This window comes from Scophthalmus maximus, chromosome 16, assembly GCF_022379125.1.
Source record: "Scophthalmus maximus strain ysfricsl-2021 chromosome 16, ASM2237912v1, whole genome shotgun sequence".
Taxonomy (NCBI): domain Eukaryota; kingdom Metazoa; phylum Chordata; class Actinopteri; order Pleuronectiformes; family Scophthalmidae; genus Scophthalmus; species Scophthalmus maximus.
Genome location: NC_061530.1, coordinates 3017892 through 3036995, shown reverse-complemented (window position 1 = coordinate 3036995; position 19104 = coordinate 3017892). Strand labels below are relative to the sequence as shown.

The following is a 19104-nucleotide window of genomic DNA, read 5'->3' as shown; positions in this document are numbered from 1 at the left end:
GGGTAGCAGCAATTTTCCAATCATACTTATTAAAGGTCCCATATTTTACCCATTTTTAACACGTTTATATTTGATCTCTGAGGTCCCCCAAACATGTCTTCGAAGTTTCCTTCTTAAAATACCCCTCAGGTCCCTCATACTGCGATCCTCTAAAGCAGGGGTGTCAAACTAACAGCCCGCGGGCCAGAACCAGCCCGCCAAAGGGTCCAATCCGGCCCACTGGCTGACTTTGCAAAGTATGAAAATTGCAGAAAAATCATTAATCACAATTTTTCAATAAAACTCACTGCCATTCCTGATTTGTCCACTGGAGGTCGCACTGGCCCAACAAGAGTAGCAGGCCCTATGTTTTGGCCCACTAACGTTACGTCTACACAACACTGTCTAGCTAGGATAACGTTACTGTTCATGCAGGAGCCTCCGGTGGAAAATGTCTCTGTCAAAAATGAGAAAAGTGGACACAGAGTGTTGGGTTTTCCAAGAAAAATGGACCAGTTCCTATTTATTCACAGAGGTAAAATGGGAAGCCAGTGTGCTTGGTGTGTTCACAGCACCTTACAGTGCTAAAGGAATATAATATTCGGCACCACTATCAGACTCATCATGGCGAAAAATAGAACAACTTGCAAGGACAACTGAGAACAGAGAAGATAAATTAATTGTTGGCAGGTTTGAAGAAACAGCAGTCTGTTTTTAGTCGTAGCCGAGAGACCAGCGATGCAGCTGTTAAAGCTAGCTACCTTATTGCTAAGAAATAGCATCAGCGTCAAAGCCATACTCTGAGTGTGAGTTTGTGAAGACATGCATGCTGAAGGCTGCAGAAATCGTGTGCCCCGACAAGCGACAGTCTTTTGCCAACATCAGCCTGACAAGAAACTCTGTGGCAGATAGGATTTCGGATCTTGCTGGAGATTTGGACACCCAAATTAACCACAAAGTTAAGTCATTTGTTGCATTTTCGGTTGCAATTGATGAGAGCAAAGATATTACAGACGTGGCTCAACTGGCCATATTCATTCGTGGTGTTGATGAGACTTTGACTGTAACCAAGGAGTTTCTTGAGTTGGTGCCGATGACAGACACCACAACAACGACTTACATTTTCAGCTCTCTCATTGGAGTTCTGGACAGGGTCGGGGTGTAGTGGGCCCATGCTGTCAGCCTGGTTACAGATGGCGCACCATCAATGATCGGGAAAAAAACAGGTGTGACAAAATTCAGACAGAAAGTACAGGCCACAAATGGAGGGCAGAGTTTTTGGACTTTTCACTGTATTTTCCACCAGGAAGCATTGTGTTGCAAGTTGTTAAGAATGGATCACGTCATGGGAGTGGTTGTCCGAACTGTTAATTTAATCCAAGCCAGAGGTCTGAATCATCGTCAATTTGACAGCCTTCTTACTGACAAAGACATTACCCATGGCCTGCCATACCACACCGAAGTAAGGTTGTTAAGCCAAGGAGCCGTGCTGATGCGTTTCTTTGATTTACGAGAGGAAATTGGACAATTTATGGTGCAAAAGGGGAAAAAAAAGTGGCAGAATTACAGGATGCAGAATGGCTACAGGACCTTGCGTTTATGGTGGATATTACAGACCACTTGAATAATCTGAACAAAATGATGCAAGGCCGCAACAAAGTTGTCACAGTATTATGACAGCATACGCGCTTCCCAGTTGAAGTTGACTTTGTGGGAGAGGCAGCTGTCAAATGATGACCCTGTTCATTTTCCCCATCTAAGAAATGTGCGTGCCACTGGAATTAATGCTGACATGAATCAGTACAAAGACAAGTTTACGGGATTGCTACGGGAGTTTCAGCAACGGTTTCAAGTCTTTGGTGAACTTGAGACAGAATTCAGTTTTTCGCTCGCCATACACAGTCAATGCTTCTGACCTGCCCGCGGACATTCAACTTGAGATAATTGACTTGCAATGTGATTCAGAATTGAAGGGCAAATTTGCCTCGGTGGGCTTGGACACATTTTATCAGTATCTGTTACCAGGGTACCCCAAATTGACAGCCCTGGCTGCAAAACTTTTGTGCATGTTTGGGACAACTTATCTGTGTGAACAAGCTTTTTCTGTAATGAGCATCAATAAAACAAAACTGCGTTCCAGACTCACACACAAGCACTTAAATGACATTCTGAAATTGGCAACCGCTCAGGATTGGACACGTAATATTGATGCACTTGTGAAGGCTAAGAGGTGACAGGTTTCAGGAGCAAGTTAAACAGTAAGTAGCCTACTTCATGTAAAATGCTAGAATTGAACCAGAATCTGAAGAAAGAGAAGCTGTGGATGCATGTTTCTGAATGGTTAGTCAACATTTGTGTGCATCTTGGTATGTTATTTGGTGTTTGCATTAGTAGATAGTAATATGTAGTTTGCTCTGTAGCTAATGCTAACAGTTACTCTCCGCTGTCTTTTCATTACGGGGAGCATTTCTGTTGAATAAGCAAGCGATACACTGAGGACTGCTACATGTGTTTCATATCGACATTAGTGTGAAAACTTTTTTATTTCAGATTAATAGCTGTCTTGAACAGAGATGCCTATTTAAAAGCTTCCTTTGTGTAGATGTCTTTATTACAGTGAACTTAAACATTTGTATTTGAAAAAACATGTCTGTCAGCTTCACCGTTCTTCAAATCAGTTTTCAGAAGTTGACGCTTTGTTTTTTTTCTTGTGTTCTCCTGTGCAACAACTTACCTGTAACAACTTTCCATTACGATGTGGCAATCTTTGCAAAGCTTGTCCAGTATCTTGTCAGGTGAATTTTACACACAATATATTGTGACAATTATATTTTTCAATAATTTGAATAAATTGGTTGCATTATTTATGAGTATACAAGTTTTCTGTAAGTAGATGCTGTATATATAAAACATGAATTCAAAGGAGACATCTTACAGATACAGTATAGCAGTTATTCACACACTTATCACACAGATCCACACAGATTAGACAGTGTTCTAATGTTTTATCACAAAATATAATCTGACAAAAAATTGCAGTTACCATCAGTGATAATAAAAATTTGTAGGCTTCATTGAATCCATATGATTCATGACCTCCTCCTTGTCTGGCTGCTCATACTGTGCAGCCATGGCCTCTGGAATGGGAATTTTCAATACGTCATCCTTGTAGGGACCACAAAGACTTTTTCCAAGACGAGGTCCATCAAGTCAGCCACAAACCCTGTGCAATATTAGACAAAAAAAATCGTTTACATTTTCATGTGTAAATGAAAAACCAATGCCTGAAAGGCTGTTTTAAATTACCTCCTGACATTGGACACTTTCTGTAATTTACCATGAGTATAAAATGTATTGTTACTGTATTATTTATCATACATTTGGTGTTTAAATGTTCTGACATGTTAGAACAATAGTAAAAACATGTATAGCATACTTTGCCGGTGAAAAATAAAGGTAACACTAACGGAATGTTGGCTCAGTCTTAACTGGTTTTGCTCTGCCTTCCTCCTTCAAGAACTTTGGGAAGTGTAGTTTAAATCAAGGCTGTCCACCAGAGGTTTGGGCTTGTGGTCGGCCAGTGTTTTCATTATAAAACATTGCAGCCAGGTAGAGGCTTGAAGTACAGTAAAGACAAAAATATAAGATGTAAATAATGACAGAAACCTAACGATACACATTCTCACAGACGCCAAGTGAAAGCAGTTCCACTCACCTGCACAGCATTCCAAGAAATAGAAAAAACAACATTCTTTGGTGCAAAATGAAGGATGGCGCTGTGGAAAGCCTCCAAAGAAGAAGTCTGGTGGTGCAGGCTCAGTTTGGCACCATCCTTCAGAAACCTTTTATTTGTCAGAACCTTCTCCAGCTTGTACAAAGCAGGACCTTCTAAAAAAAAAGATTAAAAAATTTCATTTTACAATATAATAAAGTACTTATTAATAATGTCGCGAAATTCGCGACGAGGCATGTTTCACAGGAGTTTTCATAACAACACAGCCGAGTTAGCTACAACTTACAAAGTAATTACTTGTCAGACAGTACAGCCTCTTAGCATGACTTTTTAGCCCGGTCACTGCAGCTTTGTATGACCAACATAGCAGTTTGTGCTAATCAACGTCACACAACGTTGCCAAGATTAGCACAAACTGCTAAGTTGGTCGTACAAAGCTGCAGTGACCGGGTGGATCAGGTCACCGGCGTCACCCCGGTATTCACCGGCGTCCACCAGCGTCACCCCGGTATTCACCGGCGTTCACCAGTGTCACTCCGGTGTTCACCGGTGTTCGCGGGCGTCACCCCGGTATTCTCTGGCGTACCGGTGTGACGCCGGCGAACGCCAGTATGAAGTTTCACAAAAAGCTAAATGAAAACACGAGTGCAGGCCGGATTACCGCTAGAACTCTAAATAATAAAGTGCCGTTCAGTCATGCTTTATTCACTCAGCCTGTCACTTTTTTTTTTTGTATCAATAGTATGTGCTCTACAACATAGGCACACTAACTGCGGCGCTAAGGCTAAGCTGCACAGTAAAGAAAAAAAAGTTACAAGAAACGTGTACTTACAGCTCCCGAGTTTAATGATGTCTCCCGGACCGTTGGCAGAGATCCACTCTTGAGTCCACTGAGCTTGAGTTGTGAAGCTCATCCTAAATTGTACTGGCCTTGGTTGTGGAAGCAGTCCGAGGTGAAATGGTTTGCACACAGATACAACATTTTGACGGTTGTTGTGGGGACATTTCCATTAAAAATAAAATTAATCCACCGGGTTTTCAGATCCTCAGATGTGGGGAGAATATGGACACTTCTGTGTCCGTTTTTACAACAGAGCAACCTCGTATCTTGGCCATTGTTGTTTACCGGGAGCCGATGTTAGCGAGGAAATGAAACATGGCCGTGGCAAGACACGTTTGCCAGGTTTGAGTGGGCGTGAACCACACCGAGCTCTGGGTGTGTGACACTACCTGGAGGAGGTGCTGAGGCCAGGCTGAGGAGCAACGTGACGTCAGGTTGCGCTGCGAGCTGAACAGCTCTCTTGAGCACAAGTTTTGTGAAAGTTGGAGCAAGAAAAAGAGAGAGAGGATGGACTTTTCTGACGTTTGGGTGGCCCGTTAACACATATTTAGGGTAACAAACCATGAAAAAGTGTAATTTTCATAATAGGGGACCTTTAATTAACTCCCGACCAAAAAATTGCTTTAACTAATTTGAAAGCCTCATACACCGAAGCTGGAGATGTCAAAATCCATTTCTGATAGTTGTATATCTTCCACCTGGCCATTCCTCATAATTGTATCTGAATTTTCAGACTTTTTATGGGAGTTAGAGCTTAGCAAAGATAAAATCATTATAGTGGGTGATTTCAACATTCATGTAGATGTTGCAAATGACAGTCTTAGTTCTGCTTTACTTCACTAATAGACTCAATTGGTTTCATTCAACATGTAAACAAACCAACTCACTGTTTCAATCACACCCTCGCCCTCGTTCTGACAAACGGCATAGGAATTGAAAATCTAATAATATTGCCTCGAAACCCTTTGTTAGAACACTTCTTAGTCACATTTGAATTCTCGATAATAAACTTTACTGAATTCGGAGAAAAGTTCTATTACATCAGGTGTCTATCAGATACCTATGTAAGTAAATTGAAGGAGAATATTCCATCGTTATTTACTCGTTTCCAAGACTCCCACACAAATTGACTATCTTGTTGATCGTAGAGCAGGTTCCTCTCCAGCACTGTAGCCAGGCTGACAGATAGTAGAAGCTCTACTGAACAGTCTATTCCTCCAACTCTTAGTACCAATGATTTCATGAACTTCTTTACTAATACGAGTATTACCATCAGAGAAAAATGAATCAGCTTCTTCCCACTAACAGCACAGACACACTGTCAAACACAGTAGCCTCAGAACCTAATTTATATTTAGATTGCTTTTCCCCTATAGATCTGGCTGAGCTGACTTCACTGGTCACTTCATCCAAGCAATCAACCTGTCTTTTAGTTCCTATTCCCTCAAGGCTGTTTAAGGATGTATTACCTTTAATCAATAGTTCCATATTAGATCAGATCAATTTATCTCTATTAACAAGCTATGTACCAGAGGCCTTTAAGGGTGGCAGAAGTTAAACCTCTGCTTAAAAAACAGTTATGTGACTAGTTACACAGGAATATTGTGCTTGAAGACTTTCTGTCTTTAGATTGTGCTTATTTTTCCTAAAAAGACTAAGTCTGTTTTTTGGTTCTGTTTATTAAATTAGTTTTTTGAACACCGCACTCTGCATTTGTGTCCTGCCTCCTTACCACAACGTGACAGTCAGGGTTTAGGAAACATCGTAGTACAGAAACAGCAATGCTGAAGGTGACCAAAGACCTTCTCATGGCCTCAGACATTGGACATGTTTCTATTCTCAGCCTGTTAAATCTTAGTGCTGCATTTGATCTTAGTGCTGCATTTGATCACAAGATTCTATTACAGAGACTAGAACACATTGGGATAAAAAGGAACAGCACTAGAATGGTTTGAGTCTTATTTATCAGAACGATTTCAGTTTGTTAACGTTAACAACAAATCCTCCATTCATACAAAAGTTTGCCATGGAGTTCCACAAGGTTCTGTGCAGGGACCGATACTTTTCACTTTATATATGCTTCCTTTAGGCAATATTATAAGAAAACACCACCTAAATGTCTATTGCTACGCCACTGATACACTGCTGTGTTTATCTATAAAGCCAGATGAAAATAATCAGGTAGACAAACTTCAACTGTCTTAAAGACATAAGGGCCTGGATGATTTATAATTTTTTACTCCTAAATACTGCCAAACTGGGGTCATTGTACTTGGCCCTAAACACCTCAGAGAAATACTATCTGAGCATATACGACGGCATAACTTACCCTCCAGCTGTGAGGAACCTTGGAGTTATCTTTGACCAGGACATGTCCTTGGACTCAAACATAAAACAAGTCTCAAGGAAAGACTTCTTTCACCTACGCAGGAGTCGCGACTTCAGGTCAGGAGTGAACGCTGGCGCGACTAGATGCCGCTACTACCCAAGTGATTTGTTTGTCTATTGCTATTTGATGTAATTTGTTGATTCACATCTAACGAACAACAACAGCTAACCCTGCTGTCACTGTCTGAAGATCGGGGTACACATTCAGTATTGTCGACTTGTACACTTAACCGTTCGGTGTATTTTTGCTTGGGCCCCTTGCCTCGCTACCAACAATCTCGCCTTCGGACTATTTAACACCCGCTCGCTTACCTTACCAACAAGGGACCTCTGCTCTACGATCTCATCATCGATTGTAAGTTTTATGACTTCTCCCAACTTAACAAACTACTCCTCCGGTGTTTGTTTACATCTGTCATCCACGTGTTACCAGTCCAGGGAGTCTCGCGATACTTCACAACGAGAAGTGTAGAGTATCCTCTGTCCCTGTTCCTGTGCATGTCTCATTTGAGTCCATTGCATTACAGATAAATGGACCAATCCCAACTATTTTAGCTGCTGTCTACCGTCCTCTTAAAATCAACACTTACTTTTGAAATGAATTTTCTGCCTTTTTAATCCTCCTATGTCCCAAGTCCCCAAATGTGATTCTGCTGGGTGATTTTAATGTGCATATGGACAACACTCGCAAGGGATTTCACTTCATGTTATGACAGTTTTGGACTACAACAATTCATTGACTTTCCTACTCATATCAAAGGCCATGTTCTTGATCTCGTCTGCTGCTCTGGTAAAACCCCCCTTCAATGTGCTGCATCCGATCTGTCCATATCCGACCATAAACTGGTGACTTTTAATGCAAATCTGCCATTTTCCAGAACTCACCCACCCCATCCCATTACCTTCCGGATATATCAAGAACATCAATTTATCTGTTCTCACAAATAAATTGGACAACTTCCCCAGCCATATAAATCTACTTACTCCGGATGACCTAGTGTCTCCCTACAACAATAAGCTTCACAGTATTCTGGATGAACTTGCTCCACTAAGGACTTGGACTGTCTGCTTCTCTCACTCTTCCCCCTGGTTTACCCCTGAACTTCGTCACCTCAAAACCAAAGGTCGTCGCCTGGAACGCCTTCATGGAAAAACTGGTCTCACTATCCATATAAACATGTACCAATATCACATCCACATTTACAAGGATGCTCTCTCCAAAGCCAAATCAGACTGTTATGCCAATCTAATTAGGTCTGGCGATGGAAATACAAGAACACTATTCACTACTGTTAAAACTATCCTGCGCCCTCCAGACACTCTTGCACCTCACAGTTACCCCACTGATTACTGCAACAACTTCATGTCACTTTTCAAAACTAAAATTTAAACAATCCGCCAACAGTTGTCCTCTGTGAACCACACCACTTCTGGTCCACTCCATCCATCCTCCCTTGATCCTCCATTCTCAAGCTTCCAACTTCCATCTGTTGCAGAAATATTAGGTCTCATTCATAAATCCAAATCTTCAACCTGTCAGCTTGATCCACTTACTACCCACCTAGACAAAATCTGTTTACTTTCTGTCTTCTCTAATTACGGAAATAATGCACTCATCTCTCTCCTCTGGTGTTGTTCCAGCATATTTCAAAACAGCTGCAATAACCCCTTTTCTCAAAAAACCCGGTGCAGATCCCAACAACATAAACAACTTTGGACCAATTTCAAATTTACCTTTTATTTAAAAAAAACTTGAAAGAACAGTTGCATCTCAGGTAAAATAATCTGTTCGAAGAACTCCAGTCTGGTTTCCGTCCCCTTCACAGCACAAAGACAGCCCCGGTTAAAATCACTAATGATCTGTTGATGGCCGCAGACTCTGGACTCTTATCACTACTCATCCTCCTCGACCTCACCGCAGGATTTGACACCATTTCTCATCCCATACTCCTTGACAGATTAGTTTCCATCGGTTTCATGGGCACTTCACTTACCTGGTTCAAATCATATCTCTCTGGCCGCTACCAGTTTGTCCAATTCAAAAACTTCAAATCACAGCTTTCCCCAGTTACCACCAGTGTTCCTCAAGGTTCTGTTCTAGGCCCCCTCCTCTTTGTCATCTATCTCCTCCCACTCTGTCACATCCTCAGGAAATTTGGCATTCACTTTCACTGCTACGCTGACAACACACAACTCTATCTTTCCACCAAGCCCAATGCCGCCCTCCCAACATCTTCACTCTCTGACTGCCTCTTAGAAATCAAATCCTGGTTAACTCAAAATTTCCTTAAACTTAACTGCAATAAAACCGAATTTCTCCTGGTTGGCACTGAGTCCACTCTGGCAATTTTTTGCACAAGACGTTCACTCTCGTCAACGTCACACTTAGCAGGTGAGTGTCTCTGTCTGTGCTCTGTGTGTTGCACAGTGAGAGCTGGCCACTCCCCCTGCACAGCGCAGGCTGCAACACTGAAACAGGGTTAAGAATAGCGAAAATTCATCCTAGACGAGTGAATGAATTTTGTTCAATTCCAGCACAGGTTTCTGTTCCGACCTCTAGACAAGGCGGAGCCCAATCTCCTCTCGTTAAAAGATTAATAAATAAAAATAATTCAGGAGCGGTGATCAAAATCCAGTAGCAGCGGTGCGCAGCTCCTGAATGCATGTAGGGTAAACACTGTTTCAGGCACGTCCAGCTGGGAGGAGACTTCGGGTAAGACACAGGACTAGGTGGAGAGATTATGTCCGTTTCTCAATACCAAAGAACGCAAGTACGTACTTGCCTTCTTTCAAGAACGTTTTTGAGAGTTCAACTCGGTAGAACATAATCCCGAGAACGGGAGGACGCAGAACGGTCATTCTGCAATTGGAAGAGCAGCGTACTTTCGTTTCTTCTTCTGGTTTTATAGTGGGGGGCACCTAGCGTGTATGGCGCATTACTGCCACCCACCTGCTGGAGTGTGGGCCAAAGCAAAAATTAAAAAAAAGTTTATAAATTTTGCACTCTGAAGACTACACATAATGGTCAGTGGCGGGACAAAAAAAGTTGTGGTGGGTTGTGGAGGACATTTTGGGGAGTGAGGAGAGTAGCATTAAAAAACTACTATAAATGGATCGAAACCGTGTTGCCGTTGTCTTCGCTGTCGGGATTACCAGCAGGATGAAAAGAGGAGGCTGCCCACCTGAGGAGGCGGGTCCGGGAAAGACAAGCCAGGATGGCCAGAATGCAGCAGAGGGTGAAGAGCAGACGTGCCTTAATAGCAAGTCTTGCTACCCATGTACGTTTGTCTAATCATTATGCTGTATAATGTATTGTTAATCTAATAATACTGTATTAAGTACACACAAACACACGAGTGCTGTTGAACTATAGTTTTAGTGAGAGTTGTTTTTTAGTCTATCCTTATTCATAAAACTAACACCTCAAAATTAGATTATATTAACACATGGCTAAAATTAACATTTATTCCAGGGGTACTGTATTACATTAACTGTATCAAGGTCTGCATAATAAACAGGCTTCTAATAATCTAATATTGTAATGGGTTAGCCTGCATTCCGCATACAAACCTGTGTGCACACAATTAAGTGCACAAACAGCTCTACATTAATGCAATAAGTACATGTACCTCATGTCATAAATATATTTAGCCTGAGTAGTATATTGTTTATCATGCACAGCAATTATACTTATTGACACAGACCCTGCCTATCAAGCAATGACAGACAGAAATAGCTCAAGTAAACACCACACATCATGGCCATCCTTGCCATATTCTTCTCTGGAGCAGACACTAAACCAGCCTTCCAGCTGTCCAGGACCAGCTTTGATATGCTGGTCCAGATGCTGCCCCGGAAGAAAGGCCATGGATGGAGCCATGAGATTGAAGTGCTGGTAACCATCTATTGGCTGGCCCGTGGGACATCTAGGGATACTGCTGACATCTTAAGCATCCCACTACCAAGCGTGTTCAGGATCGTCCACAAAGTTGTAGAGGAAATGATGACCATCAACCACAGAGCCATTCATTTCCCCACAACAGATGCGATGGAGGTGGGGGCTGACTTTTCTCGTCTGGCTGGTCACAAGGCTTTCTGCCATGCAGCTGGTGCCATCGATGGGTGCCACATCCGCATTGTGCCCCCTAAGAATCCACAAAAAAGATGCTACATTAACAGGAAACTCTTCCCCTCACTGCTGCTACAAGGTTTGTGTGATGCCAATGGCAAATTTCTGGATGTGTACATCGGCAATCCATGACGCATTGGTTCTCCGAAGGTCCCCTATGTACCAGCATGCACTGTATCCACCAGCTGGATATTTCTTGTTGGGAGATTGTGGCTATCTGTGTCTGCAGCCTCCGGTGGCCATCATGACACCATACCGCCAGCCTGTAGTAAGTAAAAACACAATAAACACAGACACACAAGACAAAGCAGATTATTAGTTTGCTGACTTTATAATACAGTATATTTAATACAATTTTAATTAACAGGCCAAGTCGAAGCCCGGTACAACAGGCACCATGTGAAGGCCAGGTGCATCATTGAGCGGACCTTCAGCGATCCTGAAGACTCGCTGGCGGAACATTTTTCTGGGGGCCCTGGAGATCCGGCCTCTCTTCGCCCCAAAGGTGATAGGTGCCTGCTGCATCCTCCACAACATATGTGTGACAGCAGGTGATATCCTGGAGGAGGTGGAGGAGGAGAATCCGGATGACAGCGAGGACAACACCAGCAGCACCGGTGAAGAAAGCAGGGAAACTGTGTCCGGGGAAGACTCACTGCACGCGTTTCTGCTCCAGAGGGACTGCCAGCATGTCTGTGTGAACATGACTATATCTAGACTGTAACACTCTCTATCTCACTCACTCTCTAATTTTTTTATTTACAGCTTTTTTTACAAGGCTTTCAAAAAGAGCCGGGTACCGATCAGCTCTATCTGTTGCTGCCCTTTCCCTCTCTTGCAACAGCTGCCCTTTCCCTCTCCTCACCCCTCTCTGCCTCTTCTCTTAAGAAATCCAGAAGAGCATGGCTGTCCCTGGGCCTCTTTCTGGGAAGCTGACTGGCCCTGGCTTCCTCTGGTGAGGCCAGTGTGACCACACCACCCGCAATGGCAGTTAAGTTTGCTGCAACAACCAATTGCGGACTAATTGAGTGCTGCCCCTGGAGTGCAGCATCCATCACAATATACCACTGCCAGGTGGCAGCAGTCACACTACCAGACTGTACCTCTTTCCCTGTTGGTGGATCTCTGAGCTCCTGGAAAAAGGGTTTTGATTACTACATTGTGAAACTGACTGATTATATTCACATTTGCACAGTTCACTTTATTTCAAGGTCCACTACATCAGTGTTGTTGTCTGTTTTATATATGGTCTGACAAAATTAGACTATGTAGTTTCTTTGACAGGAATCTCAGGAAAGTTCTTTCAGTATACAACACAGAGCAGAGAAGCAGGCATGATATCTTGTACTTTTCCTTAAGATTATTCCACTTCTTTTTGGCCTGCTTGGCTGTTAATTTGCAGGCCAGTAGTGGTAACAAAATCACTGGGAAAAAGAAAAAAAAAAGTGTGACAAAATGTATTAATCATTAGGGTAGTATGTATATAGGACTAGCACAGTAATCCCAATATTGCTCAAATATTGAATCCATTACAACAACAATAACTAGTGTATTGCTTACAGGATAAAGGCAAGCCAACCATCTGATCAAATGCACAAACACAATGCACTAATGAGGGGTTAAATACAAATCCAAAAAAACTATGAATTTTAACTTTGGCTTGAGCCAAAAAGATTTCTCTGCTAACAGATAATACATTTCAGCACTGTGACCAACTATTGACCATTACATTTACCCAAAATTGAATCATATGGCTCGTTTAAGCAGGATAAAGCCAGCGGAGCATTCTAGAAGCACTGGCCGAGATATTGTCGGCAGCCAATATGAACAAATGATCAAATAGGCTTCAACCTGATAAATTTACCACATATTTTAAGTTAAAACGCCTATATTCTCGCCTAAAAAATTATTTAAATTATATTAGGTGAGAAAGCAAGACTAATATTTTGAAAAGTTTAACTTACAGCTGTGAACTCTTTCCACCTCCATTGTTGCCGCTGGTTGCAGCAAAATGCATTCTGGGATACTTGGCTCTCCCAAGAACACACAAATCACCTCTGATGCATCATCTGTAAAGGGGGCGCGGTGAGAACAGCATCCCGGCATTTGGACCGCTCTTGGCTCGATGCGTTCTTTGTATGTGAACAGTACTTTGGGCGCGACTGATGACGTTTCACGAGAACACCAGAACGCAAGTACAGAAAAGAACATTGAGAAACAACCTGAATCTCCACACTGGCCTGGGAACGCCTTGGGATCCCCCAATCAGAGCTGGTTAATGTGGGCCAGGAAAGGGAAGTTTGGGGTCCCATGCTTGAGCTGCTGTCCCCGTGACCCCGTGAAAGGAAGTGAATCAACACGTGGCAAGGGACTTCAGAATAAAACAGGAAACCAAAACACGGAATCATGACAGGGGCAGGAGACACGGGCAAAGTAAAAAGGAACCGACAAAAGACCAGGAAACAGGAAGTGCAAAACTAATTCAAAATAAAACAGGAAATCAAAACACGAGATCATGACACTTTTGACTGAGGTTAGCACCTCCTACCTCAATAACATATGGAGAAAGAAATACATAAATAAATTTAAAGCATTATATATTTATTCTTTTATTTATGTATGCATTATTTAAACATTTATTTATTTATTCATTTATTTATTAATGCATTCATTTATTTATTCATTTATTGATTCTTTTATATATTTATTTCTGTATTTAATATTAAGTCATGTTCCGTTCTCCATACCACCCGTCATGTACATCTTGGAACATGAGTATTGATTGCATTGATCAAATAACTTATCTTAGTGTCATCCTTTCTAACTGCCTCCCTATTTTTAGTATTGACAGCTGCTCACTGTCATCTGTTTCAAACATGATTCCCATAAATTGTGAGATACCCCCCCATATTTTGTCTGAAGCTCATTCAACAGTTACTGGCATTCAATGACATCCAATTATGAATAACTTATGGTGCAAACAGAGATGAAATGATTTGTAGGAGGCTTTTAAATTCTCCCTCATCTGTGCTGGACTGACATTGAAAAATGGACAAGGTGAGTTTTTGGATAGACCTGTTTTCTACGAATGAACATCATAGTGGCGCTCTCAGAGTATAAAGTGGTAAAAGTGAAGCAAACAGGAAAATAGCAACTTAAAATAATTTTAAGTGTCAGCGGTGTGTTAAACATGACTGATTGTGGACTGATGATATTTTTGTGCATGTGGCATATTTTAATATCAACTTCATGATATGTTTGACACATCTCTGCCACTGGAGACATATATATCAAGGGTTTATTTTGTGGAATGAATTACCTAGTATAATTAAAAACCTTAATCTCCCTTTTCCCTCAAGACAACAATTTTGTTTAAACCTAGAGAAGCAATCCAAAATTAATTTCCCGCAAGACTGAGTAGTAGTATTAATGCTTTGCCAGTATTCCACACTCCTATCTCCTACCCCTTCCCCCTGCTACCATCCACATCCTCAGCTCTTATGTGGGTTATGTGATATCTGATGATAGGCTGTGTGTTGTTACATGGGTTGTTCCCTATGTATTCATCAAGAGCAGACAACAATACACAAAGGATGGTACGTATTAGCTCTAATAGACCATCCTGTGGGGGACCTCAGCTATTGTCTTTCAGTTTTTTCAGTGTGTGCTTGGGAACTTCAGTTTTTCCCTGCAGTTAAGCTTTCTCATAGGACCATAAAAGAAAAATGTCATACTGCCTTACTGTGCGACTACGAAAGTTATAAAACTCTGAACTGTAATGTTTAAATTTATCAGTGAATGACTTGATCTTTAGTCTAAATAAAACAAAATATGTCTATGTAGCAATTTTCTTTTGCGCTTTGATTAATGTTTGTTTACCTGTCACAAATGAGCACTGCATGGTTAGCAAATGTGTGCACTTAGATAAAAAAAATATCGTGTATGCTGCTAGCATTCTGATACTGAATATTCCAATATCCACATTATTCCGATTTTTGTAATTATTTTATTGAATTATAAATTGGGCCAGATTATATTCAGTTATCCACACTGATAATACTCAGCTGTATATCCTGGAAAAGGCAGATGATTATTTTCAAATCATTAAAGTAGAAGGCTGCTTGTCTGCTGTGAAAAGTTAGATGTCGCCTGGTCTGGCCACACCAGTCAACATTCTTCTATGGGGAAAAAACCCTCTTGTGTGTATATATTTAACCTATCACAGTTTTCTTGTGTGGCACTAAACTAATGATGCAGCAATGTAATACGGAGCACAGTTTGTTTTGGTGGAACATTTGCATGGGGGAGTTGAGCACTGTGATGGATTAAAATGACTAATACCCTGCTAAGAAAACAACACAAACAACAGTAAAAGACATATCTCAACTGTGTGATTGCATGGCCCACATTTGGCATTTTCAGCATAGGTTGTTAGCTATTTCCCATAGCAAAGGAGATTGAAAACAGTAACAGGCTGAAAACAGAAGGAGAGAAGAATACTACCTGAAATAGGTGCACATTAATAGGCTTATACCCTTATGGGTCAGACTAGATGTTGCATCATGTCCAGTTCGTAAATTCTGATAAAAATGAAATGCTAGTCATTGGCCTGTCATAGACATTGGTTTGATCAAGTCACAATTACTCAACAACTGAACACAACTCTATGATTTCTCAAAGTCTGACAGCCAGGATTCTTGATTTTACTTTTGAGCACCACATTCAAGACCTCAGAAAGACCTCCAATGCAATGTACCCCTACGTTTCTTTACTTTGACAGATGCTAAAACCTATGGCGTTATATTTGTGTCTCTGTCCTGAGTGAGGTACTTGAGAAAAGGAGAACATTAAAATATATTTTGCAAGCACAAAATTATATTTTCCAATTGAAATGATGTGCAAACAAAAATTATTTTGTTTTAAGATTTTAAGATTTTTTCCCAGAATTTTTTAAAGCCTTTTAATGATAGTATTCAGTGTGAAGGGGGGCGAGAGAGTGGGGGAAGATGCACAGCAAGGGGGTCGGAGTCTTACCAATGGCCGCTGCAGGAGGACTCAAGCCTCCACACATGGGGCGTCGGTTAGCTCACTTAGTAGCACCGGCTACTTTTGCTTTATTGAGGGGAGCAATAGTAAATAAGAGAGTGGTTTTCTTTTCAGAAAAATAAAAGAATTGATTGCATAAAATAATATTATCTGTGAAAAAAACAACCTTTTTTATTTGCATTTGAGTGCCATACAGATTCTGTTTTATTAAGAAAAAACCTTTTCTGAAATGCAAAACAGCCTCGAACTAAGGCATACATTAAAATAATAAGACATGCCCTTAGTGTGTGTCCTCGTAGTGTTCTGCCTTGTTTATTTAGCGGTACAGGAGCGATACTGAGGGTCAGACTGTGTGACGTCATCACGTGGCAACATTGTGTAGAAATGTACGGTTGTTTCGCGATCCCATCATGTTTAACGGTGCTCGCGTGGTCCGGGTGTTTATACGATCAGTTGCTTCCAAACATCCGATTTTGGATGAACTGCCTCGGATACACTTTGACCTGTTGTAGAATTAGAATGAGTTGAGCGAGAGACACCGGTTCCGCCTGGTATTGGTAATAAACAGCGCTATCGCTAGCATGGCTGTGTGTGTACATTATTATATGAATTATTTTACTCTTATCCCTCAGTTTATTTGGTCCTGATCTAGACAACCAGGGCTCATGCTTCAATTAAAAATAATATACAGTGGGTTTTTTTGTTCCCTGTGTTCTCTTCGTCTGGTTAAATGCATGTGTGTTATGTAGTTTACACAGCACATGTGGTATATATTGTATGAATTTATTATTTTATCTTTATCTTGTTTTTTATATTGCTGGAGCTGCAACAGTTACCAACAAAATGTTGTTGTACAATCACAATAAAGCCTATGATGGGGGAGATGCAGCTGAGAATATATAGTGATTGTTGTCATTAGATGCAATTTTTTTATTGTTTTGTTTACCCTTGTATTTCAGAGTACATCACACCAATCGGCAACACCCATGTTCCATGGTTTAAAGAACCATGTATATTGGAGTGCAACCTCTTCAACCTCAGGGCCTGAGAAGGTGGCAAAGTGGACTTCACTGTTTAACAACATTCAAAACATCCATGGGCATGAAGATTCCCTCTTCCCCAAAGACAAAGAAGGGTGAAGCCACCACAAAGCCTGTTAAAACAGAACCAACATTCAGTAATTTATCAAACACTATTTTATTATTACAAACATGATAAATTCAAATGAATAATAAATTATTCTGAACATTTTAAGTAAACAACAAAAGTGGATTCAGGAAAACACTAGAAAATGAACAATTGAATGAAATGTTTTACAGATTAAGTGGGTGACTTGATGAGGATGGTGTTTGAGGACCCAGCACCATTTGTGGAGTAGATGAAAAAATCCCCACCCCAAAGGATCTGTCATCCCAATATGACAGGCCGTCAAAAGGAGGAAGTGGTTGCTCGCCACATGTCAGGGGTTCAGTCAAGGGGCGGTCGGAAGCCAACATACTGGTCAGCTGGATCAGGAAACTCCTGGCAGATCCGGAGGATGGCGCGATGACGACCCTGTTGTGGCGTCCCACAGCATCAACTGCGAGTAAAACAATGAGGCATTATTGCCTCTACTGCTATATTTTTTTGTATGTGTATATTACTGGTTTCTTGACATATGCAAAAAATAAAGATATTTTGAAGAAAATTATTTTTCTCATTTCTTAATTTGTTTTATGGATCCTGTCATACATTGAAAACTTTTTTTATTTTATTTTATGAAGTTGTATCTCATAACATCCATTAATTAAAAACTCACTGTTCTTCTGTTCTGCACCTCAGAGGTCCGTAGTCCATTCTGCAGGGTGTATAAGTTGAGGCAATTCGGCTCAAGGCCTGCAGCTGAGAGGAATGGGGTCCTGATTCTTTCCTCTGAGAACCTAATATGGAAAAAAGGATTAGTTTTACAAGATCTAATAGAGCAAATAATGATTGAGGGAGCCGCCCTGCATTAGACAAATATTGATCCAAGAAGTAATGTGTGTTTCACTGTAAAACGGGTTAATACAAATTTGTTGGTGAATAAAAAATAAATCTGCTCAACTTTTAGTTCAATTGATTTAGTCACTTATCAAAACAAAAACTTATCAAACTTTTAGAAGGATAACTTTTTATTTCCCAACATAGGCAACGTTAGTCTGATTCAATAAAAAGAGTTGTGCGTCGAGCCATGCTCCTCTCTCTCTCTGCCTGTCGCCCCCCCCCCTCCCGACAGGAGACAAGACACTCATTCAACAGTTTGGTGAGTGCTTCTGTTGTTGTTACCAGGTAGTTGGCAATATGATTTGTCAACAGACCGGTCGTATTTCTTTGCGGCAGATATTTCTCAATCTGTGAGTGTTCTGATGCAGTGTCCACACGTTTCCCTGACTACGGTAACATGCACTTCAGTCAGTCAAGTCATTTAGAAGAAGTACACAGTAACAATGTGACTTACCACTCTGATCCGTCCTGCTCCAGTCTTGGTTGAAAAGCGTCAGGACTACCGGCTTGTTCTTCCTCTCTGTTGGTGTCAGACTCGGGATTAAACTGGTACAGTTGAAAATTTGCCATTGTTGCTTTGCTTAGCAATGTCTGAGTTTTTAGCTTCTCTGTGAGCCGGCCGGTTCAGAACGTCCGTGTCTGGAGAAGAGGCGTGACATTTCGTACACGCCCTGAATGCGGTTGACCAATCACAGCAGACTGGGCCAACTGGCCAATCAGATGCAGCTGAGCTTTTTTTGTGGGGGGGGGGGGGTCTAGAGTAAATCCGAGCATGACAGGCAGAGGGTGAAAGAGCCGCTGGAGGAACGGACAGTATGAGAACACTGAAGACTTTTCTGAACATTGTGGCATGTAAACCTTTTCAAGTGTTGACCCTTTTTAAAAGTATGAACCTGAAAATGAGCATAATATGAGCCCTTTAATGGTGTTCTTTAACTTGCTTTTGATTTCTTTATACTTTTTCTC

At 41.3% G+C, this 19104-nt stretch overlaps 1 protein-coding gene and 1 long non-coding RNA gene across 4 annotated transcripts; both read right to left on the bottom strand.

Annotated features, from left to right (window-relative positions):
• Nucleotides 1–10020: 10020 nt before the first annotated feature.
• Nucleotides 10021–12833, bottom strand: LOC118287396. Its single transcript, XR_004785659.2, has 3 exons — nt 11499–12833; nt 11188–11333; nt 10021–11086 (listed from the first exon to the last, which is right to left on the bottom strand). It is a non-coding gene; the product is annotated as an uncharacterized LOC118287396 (long non-coding RNA).
• Nucleotides 12834–16479: 3646 nt separating this feature from the next.
• LOC118287394 lies at nt 16480–18767 on the bottom strand. Of its 3 annotated transcripts, none has more exons than XM_035612522.1 (3): nt 18593–18767; nt 17915–18035; nt 16480–17670 (listed from the first exon to the last, which is right to left on the bottom strand). In XM_035612522.1, exons 1-3 carry the CDS (start codon nt 18706–18708, stop codon nt 17584–17586), a joined length of 324 nt encoding a protein of 107 aa, XP_035468415.1. In that variant the 5' UTR covers nt 18709–18767; the 3' UTR covers nt 16480–17583. The 3 variants fall into 3 exon arrangements, with proteins under 3 accessions (XP_035468415.1, XP_035468418.1, XP_035468416.1); XM_035612525.1 differs by having other exon boundaries at nt 16480–17695; nt 17933–18035; XM_035612523.2 differs by having other exon boundaries at nt 16485–17695.
• Between the last annotated feature and the right edge of the window lie 337 nt (nt 18768–19104).

Bases quoted from the DNA above. Each gene is read 5' to 3' on its own strand.
- LOC118287394 (XM_035612522.1), bottom strand. From the start codon at position 18,708: ATGGCAAATTTTCAACTGTACCAGTTTAATCCCGAGTCTGACACCAAC. The intron at 18,036-18,592 runs GTAAGTCACATT...TTTCCATATTAG, and splicing joins GAGCAGGACGGATCAGAGTG to GTTCTCAGAGGAAAGAATCA. The intron at 17,671-17,914 runs GTGAGTTTTTAA...ACGCCACAACAG, and splicing joins AGGTGCAGAACAGAAGAACA to GGTCGTCATCGCGCCATCCT.